The 20,269-nt window shown below is 33.1% G+C and overlaps 1 protein-coding gene across 1 annotated transcript in view; it reads left to right on the forward strand.

Annotated features, from left to right (window-relative positions):
• The first annotated feature begins 331 nt into the window (after nt 1–331).
• tadr (torn and diminished rhabdomeres) overlaps nt 332–20,269 on the forward strand; it is a 58,444-nt gene continuing 38,506 nt past the window's right edge. The window contains exon 1 of the mRNA XM_075297051.1: nt 332–1,307. Coding sequence (XP_075153166.1) covers nt 1,294–1,307 — 14 coding nt within the window. The 5' untranslated portion in view covers nt 332–1,293. The remainder of the gene's footprint in view (nt 1,308–20,269) is intronic.

The raw sequence follows: 20,269 nt of genomic DNA on the forward strand, positions 1-20,269 counted from the left end.
TCTTCATTTGTTCAGTCACGCCAAAACATCTTCCCAGCACAGACACGCACACTTTGGAGAAAACCTCAACAAAGGTTTGCAATGTTTACTTATTTGCATCTTAAGCCATGATAAAATCTCCTAAGTAAACAAAAGGCATTTTTTGGCGCTTTTTGCTATCACAACAAAGTCATAATAAACAGAGAGAGAGAGAGAGAAAGTATTCCCTCAAAGCGCATGCCCGAGTCGAACATGTGTTCTGAGCGATAAAAGCCTCAAAGCTTTTTTACATTCCCCAAAGCTTTCACAGAAATATTCGGGTAAAATTTAGTTATTCTTTAATTGTCGAGCGGAACGGATTTATTTTTTCTGGCTAAGTGAACGCATGTTGTGCCAAGTCATAACGAAACCTATGGGCCAATAAAAGAGGGTCGATAGCGGAAGGAGTGTAATCGAGGACGGGATTTCTCTTTTTTGTTTTCTATTCCGTGTGTTTTTGGCATTTTAGTCTATCAGTGTTTGAGTGAGTGAGTGTGGACTAGTGCGAGTGATTGTGTTAACAAAAAAGGCCAATAATGAGAAATGAAAAAAGGGAAAAAATCAACAACCAATAATAAAAATTAAACAGGGCTAAAAAAACAACACACTCACCACTATTCCAAATACCTGTCTGTATGGCCTCTGTGCATTGAGAAATAATCATTCCCTATAATTAAATATAGGTAAGGGGCAAAAAAGCACCCTCGTCTCTTAATAATCCATAGAACTCTTGTGATTGCTAGAGCCCTTCTAAGGTGGAACTAAGGGTGGACGGCGGGGCATACCCTAGCCCCAACACAGCGGAAATGTTAATGACTGTTGGAAATGAAAAGTGATTGACATCTTTTAGTTATTTCTCTGTCGCCAGGATATCGAAAGAATGTCGCTGCTTCACCATTGCTCACGCAAGAAATACGTCGATTGCTGTGACTACAAAGGATTTCAAAGCCATGCGATTTCAAGTGATGACACATAGATAGAATGTGAAGTGATTTTATTGTGCTCCTCCTCCTCCTCGCAAAACAAAAGCAAAAAATTTATTTCGTATATGTAACTCTTACATATATGATACGACTTTATTGTTATTATAATAAAAAAAGTACATATGTATGTACTTTTACTACTGGTATTCATTCAACTACAAAGATATTGACAACCAACCAACCTAAAAAAAATAATCCATATTTGGATAAAGGCCAATAAATTCTGCAGAGGAATTGAAGGAGATTTGTTATCTCTACATTGCTGTTGTTTCCGTAACCACTCGTTTCAAAGATGCCCATATCAAGGTCGGTATGATAAGAGAGCAAAAATAAAAAAAAAAAAAAATAAACAATTCTAATAAAATTATCATAATTCATGGAATATGTATTTGACCTGTAATGATACGTTTGCTGGCTTTTGGCGCTATGTAGTCTCGATTGTTTATCATTTTAATATTTATTTATCCCCCCATCATAGGATGGAGGTTAACTAAAATAATTTTGTCATCGAAATATGGGGTTCTGATAGAAAGTCCAAATAAACCCAGTATTGAAAAAATGAAAATCCAAATGTTTTAACTCGATTTTTTAAAAAACCGCACCCTCAAAAAATTCGCCACTTTAACATATACCCCAAACACATTCTGCTTCAAGCATATGTATTAATAGGATTGGTCTAAACAAAATATTGTTTATATTTCTCAAACATATTATGTTTCAGCTTAGACGTACATTTGTAGAAACAATTTTAATAAAATTTTCTTTGTGTATATATTTTTATGGCGCCAATTGGTTACTTGCAGCATACTATCTAGGTCTCTCTTTCTAAACACATATATGTTTATAGGCTATATCTAAATTAATATATGTTTGCATCCAAGCATATTGTATTTACAAAAATGTTATGCCAGCATAAAAATTTTATGCCAGCATAAAAATTTTCTTCTAAAGGCACAACTTTAAAAGCACTTCCAAAAATGTCCTCCCAAAGATGTTATTTATTTTAACTGCACAGGAGTTCAGGAGTTCATACCCACCACCATAGAATGGTGATGGGGTGTATAATAAGTTTGCCATTCCGTTTGTAACACATCGAAATATCGATTTCCGACTATATAAAATATATATATTCTTGACCAGGGAGAAATTCTAATGGCGATTTCGATTGGGAAAAAAGGTGCAACATTCTCGAAATTGATTGCAAAATATCAAGGACACTATCTTAGATTTTGGATCCGGTATCCCTTACAATATTATGAATTAACAATAACTTTGGAATGACAATATCATTTGGGCGAAAAAACAATGAGGGAAAAAGTAGTGTAACACCAAGGCAACATATTTTTTGCGAAACGAAAACGCCCTAAGACGATATAAGCATGTCCGTCTGTCTGTCTGTCTGTTGTAATCACGTTACAGCCTTCAATAATGGTGCTATTGTCCTGAAATTTGGCACAGATTCGTTTTTTGTTTGCAGGCAGGTCAAGTTCGAAGATGGGCTATATCGGTCCAGGTTTTGATATAGTCCCCATATAAACCGACTTCCCGAAAAAACCGTAGTTTTATCCAATTTGCCTGAAATTGAAAATCTTGAGGTACTTGAAGACCATAACAAGTATATACGACCGCAAGTTCGGCCAGGCCGAATCTTATGTACCCACCACCATGGATTGCGTAGAAACTTCTACGAAAGACTATCATCCACAATCGAATTACTTGGGTTGTGGTATCTTAAAACTTCTTAACATCGTTTTCTAAATTGTGATTTAGTCCATACATGGTATATATTAGACAAAAAAGTTATGTATAGTTAAGTCTACAAATAATTACGAATCGATATGGACTTTTTGTACGTAGAGAGCCAGAATTGAAATATGGGGGTCGCTTATATGGGGGCTATATACAATTATGAACTTGATATGGACCAATTTTTGTGTGATTGGGGATCGATTTATCTGAGGGCCATATATAACTATAGACCGATATGGACCTAGTTAAGCATGGTTGTTAACGACCATATACTAGCACAATGTACCAAATTTCAACTCACTCGGATGAAATTTGCTCCTCCAAGAGGTTCCAAAACCAAATCTCGGGATCGGTTTATATGGGGCTATGTACGATTATGGACTAATATGGACCACTTTTGGCATGGTTGTTAAATATCATATACTACCACCACGTACCAAATTTCAAGCAGATCGGATGAATTTTGCTTCTCCAAAAGGCACCGGAGGTCAAATCTGTGGATCGGTTTATATGGGAGCTATATATAATTATGGACTGATAGGAACCAATTCCTGCATGGTTGTTGGATACCCTATACTAACATCACGTACCAAATTCCAACCGAATGGGAAGAATTTTGCTCTTCCAAGGGGCTCTGGAGGTCAAATCTGGGGATCGGTTTATATGGGGCCTATATATAATTATGGACCGATATCGACCAATTTTTGCATGGGAGTTTGAGGCCATATATAAACACCACGTACCAAATTTCAACTGAATCAGATGAATTTTGGTCTTCCAAGAGGTTCCGGAGGTCAAATCTGGTGATCGGTTTATATGGGGGCTATATATAATTATGAACCGATGTGGACCAATTTTTGCATGGTTGTTAGAGACCATATACTAACATCACGTACCAAATTTCAGCCGGATCGGATGAAATTTGCTTCTCTTAGAGGCCTCGCAAGCCAAATCGGGGGATCGGTTTATATGGGGGCTATATATAATTATGGACCGATGTGGACCAATTTTTGCATGGTCGTTAGAGACCATATACTTACACCATGTACCAAATTTCAGCCGGATCGGATGAAATTTGCTTCTCTTAGAGGCCTCGCAAGCCAAATCTGGGGATCGGTTTATATGGGGACTATATATAATTATGGACCGATGTGGACCAATTTTTGCATGGTTGTTAGAGACCATATACTGATACCATGTACCAAATTTTAGCCGGATCGGATGAAATTTGCTTCTCTTAGGGGCCTCGCAAGCCAAATCGGGGGATCGGTTTATATGGGGGCTATACGTAAAAGTGGACCGATATGACCCATTTGCAATACCATCCGACCTACATCAATAACAACTACTTGTGCCAAGTTTCAAGTCGATAGCTTGTTTCGTTCGGAAGTTAGCGTGATTTCAACAGACGGACGGACGGACGGACATGCTCTGATCGACTCAGAATTTCACCACGACCCAGAATATATATACTTTATGGGGTCTTAGAGCAATATTTCGATGTGTTACAAACGGAATGACAAAGTTAATATACCCCCCATCCTATGGTGGTGGGTATAAAAAGGTGTACGGAAAATGGTGCCCATCGATCCATGTTTTGGTATAGCCCCCATATAGACCGATCTCCCGATTTTGCTTCTTGGGTGTCTAGGAACTGTATTTTCTATCCGATATGCCTGAAATTGAAAATCTAGGAGTATTTTTGGACCTTAAAGAGGTGTATCGAAAATAGGGTGTATCGGTCCATTTTTTGGTATAGCCTATAGACCGAACTCCCGATTTTACTTCTTGGGCTTCTAGAAACTGCATTTACTATCCGATTTGCCTGAAATTAAAAATCTAGAGGTATTTTTGGACCATAAAGAGGTGTGTCGGAAATAGCCCGTATCGGTCTATGTTTTGGTATAGGCCCCATATAGACCGATCCCCCCGAATTTGCTTCTTGGGCGCCTAGAACTGTATTTTCTATCCGATTTGCCTGAAATTAAAAATCTAGAGATATTTTAGGACCATAAAGAGGTCTGCCGACAATGGTGCCTATCGGTCAATGTTTTGGTATAGCCCCCATATAGACCGATCTCCCGACTTTATTTCTTGGGCTTCTAGAATTCGAAATTTTCACCCAATTCGTCTGAAAGTGGAATTCTAGAGGTATTTGAAGAACGTTAAGAGGTGGTGAGTATTGGTCCATGTATAGACCTAGGTTAGGTCTTTTTGCTCTTGTAATATATATGAGGTGATCATATTCCTTATCTGTGTGTTGTTTCAAGAGAATAATGTTATATTTGGACGGGGAACATGTAACATGTATATCGCATCAATGTTATTTTCTCCGGAATTATGGAGTTAACTTAAGCAAGCATGAGTATATTTGGTGAGATAAAAATATGTTTAAGACAAAAATGTTCCATATTCGCCTTCCAAACATAACGTTTTGCTCTTGAAACATATATGGTGATCATATTTCTTCTCTGCGTGTAGTCGATATTTGCACGGAGTTTGCGACTGTTATCCATACACCGACTTATTCCACTGAGCTCAGCTCTCAATGTCAAAGAACGTCCTTCGGGCTGGCTTTTCTTCTATGACCAGAGTCCAAAGTTAGTTAAGGTGAAATCATCCTGTGATTATAAGACCATCATCGGATAGGGGTTGGGTGCTACCGTGGTGCAATGGTTAGCATAACCTGCTTGGACACAAAGGGTCCTGGGTTCGAATCTAGTTTCGAACGAACACCAAAAAAGTTTTCTGCGGTGGATTATCCCCTTTCAGTAATACTGGTTTCATTTCTGAGTGTTTTAAAGTTTCTCTATTTGGTTTCACAGTAATATGAAACGCCATTCGGTCTCAGCTATAAAAAGGAAGTGCCTTGTCATGGAACTAGTTTACCCTAATAGTTTAACTAATCATCAAATATGTTACAATCAGGGATTATAAATGATGTTGACGAAAAAGTACTAAAAATGTATTAAAAATGTACTTTTCGAAGTCAAAAGGTGCTAACATTACATAATATCAAATTTAAAGACTATTGTAAAAGTATACATATATTTAAATCTAGACCGATTTGGAAAATATTTTTAGGTTTTCTAAAAAAAACTTATTTTGTTAAATTTGATTTCTGCAGAAAATTTTGTCAAAATTTTATTTTCTTTAGAAAGTTTTGTAAAAATTGTATTTCTTTAGAAAATTTAGTCAAAAATTTTTTTTTTTAGAAAATTTTGTAAGAATTTTATTTCTGTGAAAATTTTGTAAAAATTTTATTTCTATAAAAAAAAATTTGTCAAAATTTTACTTCTATAGAATATTTTGTCAACATTTTATTTCTGCAGAAAATTTTGTAAAAATTTTATTTTCTTTAGAAAATTTTGTAAGAATTTTATTTCTTTGAAAATTTTGTAAGAATTTTATTTCTGTGACAATTTTGTCAAAATTTTATTTCTATACAAAATTTTGTCAAAATTTTATTTCTATAGAAAATTTTGTCAAAATTTTATTTCTATAGAAAATTTTGTCAAAATTTTACTTCTGTAGAAAATTTTTTGAAAATTTTATTTCTATAGAAAATTTTGTCAAAATTTTATTTATATAGTAAATTTACACAAAATTTTATTTCTATAGAAAATTTTCTCAAAATTTTATTTCCATACAAAATGTTGTCAAAATTTTACTTCTATAGAAAATTTTGCCAAAATTTTATTTTTATAGACAATTTTCTCAAATTTTTTTTTCTATAGTAAATTTTTTCAAAATTTTATTTCTGTAGAAAATTTTGTGAAAATTTTATTTCTATAGAAAATTTTGTCAAAATTTTATTTCTATGGAAAATTTTCTCAAAATTTTATGTCCATACAAAATGTTGTCAAAATTTTACTTTATAGAAAATTTTGTCAAAATTTTATTTCTATAGGCAATTTTGTCAAAATTTTATTTCTGTAGAAAATTTTTTGAAAATTTTATTTCTATAGAAAATTTTTTGAAAATTTTATTTGTATAGAAAATTTTGTCAAAATTTTATTTCTATAGAAAATTTTGTCAAAATTTTATTTCTATAGAAAATTTTGTCAAAATTTTATTTCTATAGAAAATTTGGTCAACAATTTATTTCTATAGAAAATTTTGTCAAAATTTAATTTCTATAGAAAATTTGGTCAACAATTTATTTCTATAGGAAATTTTGTCAAAACTTTATTTTTATAGAAAATTTTCTCAATATTTTATTTATATAAAAAATTGTATCAAAATTTTATTTCTATAGTAAATTTAGCCAAAATTTTATGTCTATAGAAAATGTTAAAATTTTATTTGTATAGAAAATGTTATCAAATTTTTATTTCTATAGAAAATTTTGATAAAATTTTATTTCTATAGAACATTTTGTGAAAAGTTTATTTCCATAGAAAATTTATGAAGAAGTAGGGTGAGTACAACAAATGTGGTATACCCATTTGTTTTTCGATAGCCAAATTTTTTCTCCGACGATGGCTAAGATTTTACGACATTCATTTCACTCGTAGTGTTAGCCATCCACGCAACTATGAGCAAAAAATAAGAAACCCATAATTTTGGATATATTTGCGAATTTATTAAAAAGCACATTAAGCACGAATTCATAAAATGTTCAGGTAATGTGGTACACCATAATGTAGATTTTCTTTTGTAGAAAAAATAAATGCAATATATGTATCGCAATTGCATACATTTTATGGTTATTTAGTACTAGTCAGTTATTTACATCCGAAAATTAATAAATTGAAAATATACGTTCACACAAAACGAAATGATTAAGAACCACCAAAAAAACATTCGAGTACGGCACAATGAAAGAGTTGCAAAAATCATACTGATCTTTGATTACTTCATTCTTTGACAGCTACAATCTATTCAGCTTGGTTTAGTTATTCGTGTGTTGTTAGATAGTGAAAAAAGCTACTATACCATATTACCATCCTGTACCACATTTGCTACACTCACCCTGCCTCTTGGCAAAATCTACCAAAATAAAGAATTTACCAATTTACAAAGTAAAACTTTTATAATTTTTGGAGAATTTTACTAATTGTGGCAACCGTCTCAGGCGCCAACTCTAAGCATTATTGCCAAAAACACCATGTGTGTATTTCTTCTTCTTCTTCTGGGCGTTTCAAATATATAAACTATCTTATAATACTCTGTTCCTCAGTGTTGCGGAAAAAATCACATTTCACGTTTGACGTTTGCGGACGAATGTGGTGTAGACAATATTCCTCTCAAAAATGTAGAAATCCTGTAATAAGAACTAAAATATCCTCATTTTGGAATATGTTTATTTCTTCAATGTCAGCTATTTATAATTTTTAGAGTTGAATTGATATCTGAGAAACGGCCACATATAGGACAGAGTAACTCTATATAGAGTAATTGTGATTAAAAAGTACCAAATGGCTCGCGGTCGTGCCACGGTGCTTTTGGCAGTCGAAATGTTTCAAAAAAAAAAAAAAAAAAAAACACAAAAGTGTCAACTTTGTGGAATACCCCAACTGAATAGCATTATTGTAGTGTATAACATAGTCGGTTCAACCCATCTTTAGCTTTTTCTTCCTAGGCTGAATATCAAATTCACCTGTTTATCAAATTTCTATGTAATTATATCTATAAAAAAATGCTTGTTTTACTCATTAATAATAACAACAAGGCACATTTTGGTGCCTTGAGCCATTATATCCTGTAATACATATTCCTTAGATATAGCCTGAGCGAAGCCATTTATAAAGAAATCAACAATACATGACACAAAAAAAAACAATTATTTTGCTTAAAGGCCTAAATAGACGCATGTTACACTTCAAATAGGGCATTAAATCAATATATCGATTGTCGGTTTTTTATGTTCAGTTGTAAGCCCTAATGAACTACATAAATAGGCTAGTTGCACAGTGTCTATAGAAAGTGATTACATTATGCCAACAATTTCTTTAGCCTCTATTGTGATGACTATTATTATATATATCAAAAAAAAAAGTTTAAGTCTGCTGGTAAACAGAATAGAAAAATGACTTTTTCACTTTTGCAAATTTTGACCAATCTATGAAAATATGAAAAATTTTTTACTTTTTAAAATTTAGTTTCAACAGTGATTAGTTTCGTGAGCGAGACTGCATGAGCATTGAGAGGGCTATTGTTAAAAAAAAAATAATAATAAAAAACAACAAACAACAAAAATTCTGAATTACAAATGAAGCCCCTGTGCCTATTGCTGCCCTTAGGTTAAATTATCATTAATCGCTTGTCTTCTAATGAATAATGTTTTTGTCTTTATACAACTGCCTTTACTCTATTCTCTTTTGATATATTGGGACTATCGATTGTAAGCCAACATTAAGAACCAATTGATGTATAGTATTACATCATGTAATTGTATTAGGTAGAAATAATCCGTTTTTCAAAAAGAAATGCCGATAACCCATTTCACTACACTGTGAAAATAGATACTTAGAAAATATTTTTTTTTTTTGCTTCAAGTATGATATCAAATTATTCAATTATTTTTAACAAAAATTATTTCAATCACAAAATATACAAGAACAATATTTTATGTGTGTTGTTTGTTATTTTCATTCATTGAATTCAATTAAGATTTTAATTCGAGTGATCAAAACTGGAGGACAAAAATTTGTCGTCCGATTTTTCTTTTTGCACCGATTGTCGGTTTAGCAGAAAATCCCATATTCGCTTCACCGGTAGAACCGGTGTTTTCATTATACCCCCGATTATTTTATTATACCCCCGCCATAAGATAAGGGGGTATACTGGCTTTGCCATTCCGTTTGTAAGATATCGAAATATTAGCTTCAGATTGTAGGTTGTGGTAAATTCTTAGTCGATCTCGCTATGTCCGTCCGTCTGTGGAAATCAAGTAAACTTCCGACCGCAACAAGCTATCGGCTTGAAACTTAATCGGTTTGCTATTGATGTAGGTCGGATGGTATTGCAAATGGGCCATATCGGACCAATTTTAAGTATAGCCCTCATATAAACCGATCCGCAGATTAGATTTCCGGAGCGTACAGTAGGTGCCAATTTCATTCCATGCAGCTGAAATTTGTTAAGTGATAGTTAGTATATAGCTTCTAACAACTTTAGAAAAAATTTTCCATAATTACATATACACGCAACGAAAAAAAAAACGTTTGGAAAACGTGTACCGAAAACGTTTTTCTTTTGTTAGAGTTTTTTTAATTGCTTTGTAAATTTTAAACTTTTATCACCAAAAAATTCGTTTGTTACAAAATTTTTATTTTTTCAATAAAAAAAGTTATTTTTGAAACAACAACACAGTCCATTTCGTTTATATCAAACACTGTTCTTTTCTGACTTTAGGTCTTTAATAAGACACATTTTACAGTTCAACATTTAATGTACTACAATGTAATGTTGAAAAATTTTCGGAATCTTCCGAACATATCTGGAATATATGTAAAAAAAAAAACAAACAAAAAAAACTTTGGTCGAAGCAGGGATCGAACCCACGACCCTTGGCATGCAAGTCGGACGTAGCAACCACTGCTCCACGGTGCCAAACTAAATGTTTGTTTCTGTGAAATAAACTTTGTTTATCCGGTTCGTGGGCGCCGCGAGCTATGCTATATAAATATAATTTATATGGATATTTATCTATTGATGACCATAACAGGTACATAGCTCAGTGGTTAGTGTGTTGGCTTACAAAGTGCATGGTCCGTGGTTCGATTCTCCGTCCAGGCGAAAGGTAAAAAAATGTTAAAAATTTATAAAATCGTATAATTTCTTCTACATTGTTGGTATTACAGGAAAAGGTGTTAAGAACTAAAAAAAACCCCGTGGATGTGAGAAAGATGTGAGGGAAACTGCAATTAGCAAGAAAACAATGTTTTTTTTTTTTAGTTTGTCTTTATGAAATTGTTTTTACATCCTGGAAAAGAATAAACGTTTATCACAAAAAGTATATACTTTTCTTCCAAATACACTTCCTTACAGCGAAAAGCAAATGAGAAACGAACTTTGTTTGTCTAAAATTTCGGAAAGAATTATTTTTTTGCGTGTAGTCCTCACATAAACAGACTCCAAAGATTTGAATTCCGTAACCACTAGGAGGGACAAATTTCATTCGATCCGGTTGTGTTAAATTATGGCCTCTAACAATCATGCAAAAATGGATCCATATCGGTCAGTAATGACATGGAGCCACAATATAAACCGATCCCCACATTTAGCAAATTTCATCCGATCCGTTTGAATTTTGGTACGTTATGCCAATATATGGCATTTAAACACCATAAAAAATTAATCTATATCGGCCCTCATAAACAGATTCCCAGATTTGATTTCCGGAGCCTCCAGAGGGGTAAGTTTTAATCGATCCGATCAGGTCTATTCATAAACTTCAATAAGAACACTTCCAACTGGATGTATTGTACATTTGAATTAAAAAACGTATGGTCATAATTTAATTAACTATTGGAGTATATTTTTTTTCATTTATTATTTTTTAAAATTTTCAGTAAAAAACGTTTGAATTGGCCACGTCGGTTATTTTTCTTTAAAAAACACCTTCCAACACACAAAAACTTTTTTTTTGATTCAATCCAATTAATTGAAATGTCTTCAATCACAGAAATGATAGTATCAATTAAAAAATTAATTGAGGGTCAATTAAAAATTTAATTGATCCAATTAAAAAATTAATTGATAATATTAATTTTTGAGTTTGCTTTGTATTTCAATTAAAAAATTTGTTGAATCAATTAAATTTTTAGTTGAATATTTTTTAAAACTCAATTAAAATTTGAATTCGAAAAATTTTGGTGAATTTTTTTCTGTGAAAAACGCTGAATTTTGAAAATTGGAAGTTGTTCCACAAACATTTCTTTTAAAGCGCATACCGAGATCCCCTAGCGATTTTTCCACTTCTGATGCAGTCCTTGTGGACAAGTCTTAGAAAGTACGGAATTAAGCCGTTTTAAGTGAAAATTAAAGTTTTGGACAATTAAATGTCATGAAAACAAATAGAAAATTAATAAAAAGTAAAAAAGGAAAACAAAACTACTCGCAAATTTGTTAGGCACCGCCGACTAAAAACCTTTTTTGGGAGGTTCAAGTGTAGTTCACTTTGGGTTGAGTGAATTACCCGAATTTATACTGATAATTGGTTGATAGTTTTGCTACAAGTAGAGGTTGCTGATGAGGAATGTGGTAATTCCGGAACAGCTGTACATTCAACCGTCTTGCAGTCTATAGGGCTTTGCCCAAATAAATTTGACAAGCATAATTTCCTCTGTTGGTTAAGCTACACTTGTAGTTTAGTCAATGCATGGTTTTAAGCTGAAATCAAAAACAGCAATAAAATTCAAAAATGCCGTTTGACTTTTTCACATTCTTGTAAGTTCCTTTGAGAAGGTTTTGCAAATTACGATAATTTTTAATTTTTCGTTGATTTTTAATGGAAAAAATATATTTATACAAAAAATATATGCAAAAAAAATTAAAACGATGTACGTATAAACATAAAAAATATTTTTTTTAGAAAATAGTAATATTTCAATAATAAAAAAATGAAAAACAATTACAACAGCATTTTTCATTTATCATGACCTCAAGCCAAACGATAAAATCCCAATAATTATAAAATTCCAAAGGTCAACTAAGAAAACTAAACAAAAAATATTTAATAAAAAATTTGCGCTAGTGAGATTTGAACCAGCGTTCTTTATTGTTGCATTCATAATAAAAACAAGTATATACGGCCGTAAGTTCGGCCAGGCCGAATCTTATGTACCCTCCACCATGGATTGCGTAGAAACTTCTACGAAAGACTGTCATCCACAATCGAAATACTTGGGTTGTGGTATCTTAAAACTTCTTAACATCGTTTTCTAAATTCTGAGTTAGTCCATACGTGGTATATATTAGACAAACAAGTTATGTATAGTTAAGTCTACAAATAATTACGAATCGATATGGACTTTTTGCACGGTACGTAGAGAGCCAGAATTGAAATATGGGGTCGCTTATATGGGGGCTATATACAATTATGAACTTGATATGGACCAATTTTTGTGTGATTGGAAATCGATTTATCTGAGGGATATATATATATAACTATAGACCGATATGGACCTAGTTAGGCATGGTTGTTAACGACCATATAGTAGCACAATGTACCAAATTTCAACTCACTCGGATGAAGCTTGCTCCTCCAACAGGCTCCAAAACCAAATCTCGGGATCGGTTTATATGGGGCTATATATGATTATGGACTGATATGGACCACTTTTGGCATGTGTGTTAAATATCATATACGATCACCACGTACCAAATTTCAACCAGATCGGATGAATTTTGCTTCTCCAAAAGGAACCCGAGGTCAAATCTGGGGATCGGTTTATATGGGGCCTATATATATTTATGGACCGATTTCGACCAATTTTTGCATGGGTGTTTGAGGCCATATATTAACATCACGTACCAAATTTCAACTGAATCAGAGGAATTTTGGTCTTCCAAGAGGCTCCGGAGGTCAAATCTGGTGATCGGTTTATATGGGGGCTATATATAATTATGGACCGATGTGGACCAATTTTTGCATGGTTGTTAAAGACCATATACTAACACCATGTACCAAATTTTAGCCGGATCGGATGAAATTTGCTTCTCTTAGAGGGTCTGCAAGCCAAATTTGGGGGTCCATTTATATGGGGGCTATATATAATTATGGACCGATGTGGACCAATTTTTGCATGGTTATTAGAGACCATATACTAACACAATGTACCAAATTTCAGCCGGATCGGATGAAATTTGCTTCTCTTAGAGGGTCTGCAAGCCAAATTTGGGGGTCCATTTATATGGGGGCTATACGTAAAAGTGGACCGATATGGCCCATTTACAATACCATATGACCAACATCAATAACAACTACTTGTGCCAAGTTTCAAGTCGATAGCTTGTTTCGTTCGGAAGTTAGCGTGATTTCAACAGACGGACGGACGGACGGACGGACATGCTCAGATCGACTCAGAATTTCACCACGACCCAGAATATATATACTTTATGGGGTCTTAGAGCAATATTTCGATATGTTACAAACGGAATGACAAAGTTAATATACCCCCCATCCTATGGTGGAGGGTATAAAAACGATGTACGTAAAACATAAAAAATAATTTTTTAGAAAAATATTTAATAAACAAATTTTCCGCTAGTAAGATTTGAACCAGCGTTCTTTATTGTTTCATTCATAATAAAAATAAAGGACATCTCAGGAAGTAGTTAGAATGTCATGCCGTGGTGTCATATTAGTAACATGAGTGTGCTAAGGCATTCTGTTATGGTACCAACAGACCCAAGTTCAACTCTGGGTGGAAGCGAAGAATTTTTAGAGAATAAAAAAATAAAAGTATAACAATAAATACCAATAAAAATAAAAAAAAATAAAAACTGAAATTGGAAAAAAATTGTTTTTTATTTTTTTTTTAATTTCTTCATTCAAATGAACTTCCAAGGCACAACTTCTAAAGCAATACAAAGCATCCAAAAAATGAAGTACTTCCGTCCTATGAAAAGCTCATGTAAAATTCATTGGATATGATCCCAGTTTGCATTACTTCGAAATCCAAACAACTTTGTTTTTTGAAGTTTTTTTTATGCTGGGAATTTCAGTGCTTCCAAATTTACAATTCTTATTGATTTACATAATATCGACGTTTGTAATACAGTTTTTTTCAATTATATTAAATGAACCTAAATTTAATAAAATTAATCTTACTTATGGGTTCACTGTTTCTTGTGTGTAAAAGCCAATGACCACAGATCATCTGATAAAATGTATTTTAAATTAAAAATATAGTTTATTGACTCGAATGCAAATATGTGAGTATTTTATTCGATTTGACCTGACTTGAGCCTTCACTGTTACTCTGAATCGATCAAAACAAGAATTGTAAGCTATACTAATATAAATTATTTTGAGTTGTTGTCTCTCTGCAATGCATCCAAACTGGAAGCTTAACATGGAATCGGGCAGCACTCAGTGATAAGAGAGAAATTCACCAATGTGGTATCACAATGGACTGAATAGTCTAAGTGAGCCTGATACATCGGGCTGCCACCTAACCTAAACCTAACTTAGACTGGTACCACCAGAAAAAGTCAACAAAAATGTGTATAGACGATTTAATTTTATTTTAGTTCTTTTTTTTTTTTTTTATTTTCATGTATGGATTAAACCCTTACAGACTAACAGTAATATATTACATTATATACATATTGTTTGTTAATATATCAAGTATTTAATAATAATGTTATCTTTTTCTTTACATTGTATTTCTCTTCTGACAAATCGTTGTTTTCAAAGTTCGTTCGAAAGTATTCAATGTGGAGCAGTTCAAAGTTGCGGGTAGGTCTAAAGGGTACATTGAATGATATGCTGTTAATAAGGAAGTCAGATTTAAATCTTCCGTTAATTAAATCAACCATAAAACAGATATTCAGCATGGTACGTCTACTTTTCAGTGTAGGTAATTTGATGAGCGATAGTCTTTCTTTGTAAGACGGCAAGGTTTGAGGTGTCCAGTTATTCCGACGTAAACAAAACAGTAAAAATTGTTTCTGAACAGATTCAATACGATTGCAATGAATTTGGTACTGTGGGTCCCAAATTACAGATCCATATTCCAGGATAGGACGCACAAGTGAAGTATATAAGTTTCTTGTAACAAATGGGTCAGAAAATTCCTTACTCCAGCGCTTGACAAATCCAAATGATCCATAGGCCTTATTTACAGTCATAGAAATGTGAGATCTAAAATTTAGCATGCGATCCAAAAGTATTCCAAGATCTTTAAAGGATTCAACAGTTTCAAGCGTTGTGCCATTCAAGTTATAATTCGTGTCGATATAATTTAATCTATAAAAAGAGATATGCTTGCATTTCCTTATGTTCAGTTCCATCATATTTGATGAGCACCATCTGTACATGCTATTCAGATCAGATTGGAGTAAGGATTGGTCATCACTATTCCGAATAACCTTTATAATTTTAACATCGTCAGCATACATGAGAGTGTAACCATATTTAATGGCTGATGGAAGGTCATTTATAAATAGGCAGAAGAATAGAGGGCCAAGATGACTGCCTTGTGGAACACCAGAAGGCACATGTATTGATTTTGAAATAATGTTATCAAATACTACAAATTGTGTACGATTCTTTAGATAACTTTCAAACCAGGATACCATTAATTCACTGAAGCCCATGCGATGCAGTTTGTACAGTAAAAGTGAATGGTCATTAACCATTGTAGTCAATTCCAAGATATTTGTTATGGTCGAACAAGATTTACGGAAGCCGTGTTGTTTAGGCGATAGAAGAGAGGAGACTTGATGATTCAAACTATCAGAAATAATTTTCTCCAACAGTTTTGGAATAGCACTTAATTTAGCAATGCCTCTATAATTCGTAATATCTGACTTGCTTCAATTAAATTTTTCCAAATGAAAGAAAATTTTCCTTATTTAATTGTTATACCCTCCACCATTAATATACCCCCATATTAACTTTGTCATTACGTTTGTAACACATCGAAATATTGCTCTAAGACCCCATAAAGTATATATATTCTGGGTCGTGGTGAAATTCTGAGTCGATCTGAGCATATCCGTCCGTCCGTCCGGCCGTCTGTTGAAATCACGCTAACTTCCGAAGCTATCGACTGATATGACTGAAACTTGGCACAAGTAGTTGTTATTGATGTAGGTCGGATGGTATTGCAAATGGGCCATATCGGTCCACTTTTACGTACAGCCCCCATATAAACGGACCCCCAAATTTGGCGTGCGAGGCCTCTAAGAGAAGCAAATTTCATCCGATCCGGCTAAAATTAAAAGTAAAATTAAAAGTATATGGTCTCTAACAATCATGCAAAAATTGGTCCATATCGGTCAATAATTATATATAGCCCCCATATAAACCGATCCCCCGATTTGGCTTGCAGAGCCTCTAAGAGAAGCCAATTTCATCCGATCCGGCTGAAATTTGGTACATGGTGTTAGTATGTGGTCTCTAACAACCATGCAAAAATTGATCCACATCGGTCCGTAATTATATATAGCCCCCATATAAACCGATCCCCCGATTTGGCTTGCGGAGCCTCTAAGAGAAGCAAATTTCATCCAATCCGGCTGAAATTTGGTGCATGGTGTTAGTATACGGTCTCTAACAACCATGCAAAAATTGGTCCATATCGGTCCATAATTATATATAGGCCCCATATAACCCTATCACCAGATTTGATTCAGTTGAAATTTGGTACGTGATGTTAATATATGGCCTCAAACACCCATGCAAAAATTGGTCGATATCGGTCCATAATTATATATAGGCCCCATATAAACCGATCCCCAGATTTGACCTCCGGAGCACCTTGGAAGAGCAAAATTCTTCCCATTCGGTTGAAATTTGGTACGTGATGTTAGTATAGGGTATCCAACAACCATGCAGGAATTGGTTCCTATCAGCCCATAATAATATATAGCTCCCATATAAACCGATCCACAGATTTGACCTCCGGTGCCTTGTGGAGGAGCAAAATTCCCCCGATCTGGTTGAAATTTGGAACGTGGTGGTAGTATATGATATTTAAGTCTTTAGTCTTTCGTAGAAGTTTCTACCCAATCCGTGGTGGAGGGTACATAAGATTCGGCCTGGCCGAACTTATGGCCGTATATACTTGTTTTTTTTTTTTTGCTTTCTTTAATAACATGAACTAAAAATGAGAAAACAGTTTTAAAAAAATGAATGAATGAATAAAGAACTATTTTACTAAAATGGTTCATATTTTTTCGAAAATATGTAAATTTTACATAAGTTGTATTCATAGTTTCCTAATTCCAGTAAATTTTACTTAAATTATTTCTGTCTTGAATGCTATATAGTGGCATTTGAACAATTTTGAACACATTTTTTTTTTCAAAATATGAAACTTTCTTAAACAATACAAAACAAGTAAGGAAAGTCTAAAGTCAGGCTGGGCCGACTATATTATACCCTGCATCACTTTGTACATTTACACTTTCGATACCATATCAAATCCATCAAATGTGTTGAGTGCTATATATGGGAAACATTTAAATCTGAAGCAATTTTAGGCAACTTTGCAAAAGTGTATTTATGATGTATCAGTCGATAGCTATGTATTAGAAGTATAGGACAATTTAGGCCATTCGTACAAGTTTTCGACATAGCAGTGTCGACTTTACAAGGAAAATGTTGGTAACGCACCGTGCCACAAGTCATTGAGAACGATGGCAAAAATTCATAAATTGGGCTTCGAATTGCTTCCCCACCCACCGAATTCTCCAGATCTGGCCCCCAGAGACTTTTTCTTGTTCTCAGACCTCAAAAGGATGATCGCAGGGCAAAAAATTTCTCTGCAATGAAGAGGTGATCGCCGAAACTAAGGCCTATTTTGAGGCAAAACCGAAGGAGTACTATCAAAATGGTATCAAAAAATTGGAAGGTCGTTATAACCGTTGTATCGCTCTTGAAGTGAACTAAATTGAATCTTTGTTAGACCAGGGACTTATCAGCCAACCGTTACACTAAATGTAATTAAAATTGTTTTTTTGTTTACAAATGCAATAATTACAACCAAGAAATATTTTAAATGTAATGTAATTTTATTTCAATATTGTGTCCTACATATTAAGCAAATACTAAGCTTTACCAACTTTTGTTAATATTTGTAATTTGCCTTCGACATTCCACAACACCAATTGAATATATTTGTAAAAATATTAACATACGTCTTCTTCGTGTATTTATTATGAATTTTACATACATATAATAAAACGAAACAAAATTAATTATATTTTTTGCCTAGTCTATTAGCAACCAAAGACATTGTCTTCTGTCTTTGCTAACAACCAGGCACAACACTTACCCCCTCCTCAATTTCTTTTTACTACAACGTGCTGCTAATGCATGCATGTACCTTTGTTGCAAGAAAAATTATTTGACTTTCAATAGAAACTTTCCTTCTCTTTCACTTTGCTCATTTGACATTTGTCTAGGGTTCTTTTCAAAAATTGCTATTATTTCTTTTTTATTTTTAACTTTTGCTTTTTGTTGATATTTTTGCATTCTTTCCCAAGTAGGCCATACAAATTGCAGTGTCTTGTGTTTCTGATATACATCGCGTGTCTTTGAGGTTTACCACCCTGTGTTTTTCACTTTAGATTTTGACAGCTTTCCTCTTTGATATATTTACAATCTGCACAGTGGATTGGAATAGAAATGTGTACCAAATCATTAAAAACAAATAAAAAAATCCAGGCTGAAGCTTACACTATGAAGCTATCACTATGGATTGGAAGCCTTCCCTACTTTAGAAAATCTTTAGTCATTTAAAGAACAGGCAGAAATAGGCTATCAAATTTTACTCAAATAAAATGTTCAGCTTAAAAAAAAAAAATTAAGTAAAAAATGATATACAATACAGTCAACTCCCGGCCGGATCGAAAATGTTTTTCAAATCCTAAAAATTATAAACTAGGGAAAAATATATACGGCCAGGCCGAATCTTAAATATCCTCAACCATGGATCGCATAAAATAATTTTCTTTGAAAACAATTCGGTAATATCGTGTCTGTAGTAAATTTTAGATACATAAGGACTTTGTTATGGACATTTAATTAATATTACAAGTTTAGGTGAATTTTACGGAACATACCCTTAAACCCATCAGTTCATACGGTACGTAACATTCGCTTTTAGGTTTGCAGTATTTTTGATTCTTTAAGTTCCTTTTGGATATAAAATACCTCTAGATTTTAAATTTCAAACAAATCGGGCTAAAATTGCGTCTTTACGACGTCAAATCGGGAGATCGGCCCATATGAAGGCTATACCAAAAAATGGGCGGATATATCAAAAATGGTGCAGCTCTTTACGAAATTGAGATACCTCTAGAATTAAAATATCACCCACATCGGGGGCAAATTGCGGTTTCCCTACACGGTTGCGCAAAATAATGTACAAAATTTGAAAATAATTTTATCATAAATCAAACAATTGTATCATAAATCAATTTTAAACAATTTTATTTTGAAGTTTTCATTAAGTATTTATGGTTAGTATGAATAAAATGTTTTTTCTCCGAATGAATGAATCCCTCTATTTGGCGACAATTTTTTGGGTGTAAAATATCCCTTGAATTGTAAATGTGTCGAATTTTAAATGTTAAAAAACACGGATAACTTACTCACAATGGACATGAATGTATGAAATAAAATTTTGTCAAAATTTTGAAAATTTTTTTAAAATTATTTATATAGAAATTTTATTAAAATGTTATTTCTATAGAAGAGTTCATTTAATTTTATAGACAATTCTTTCAAAATTATAGACAATCTTCTCAAAATTTTCTATACAAATTTTTCTCAAAATTTTATTTCTGTAGAAAATATTCTCAAAATTTTACATCTTTAGAAACATTTCTCAAAA

This window comes from Haematobia irritans, chromosome 2, assembly GCF_050003625.1.
Source record: "Haematobia irritans isolate KBUSLIRL chromosome 2, ASM5000362v1, whole genome shotgun sequence".
NCBI classification, from domain to species: Eukaryota; Metazoa; Arthropoda; class Insecta; order Diptera; family Muscidae; genus Haematobia; species Haematobia irritans.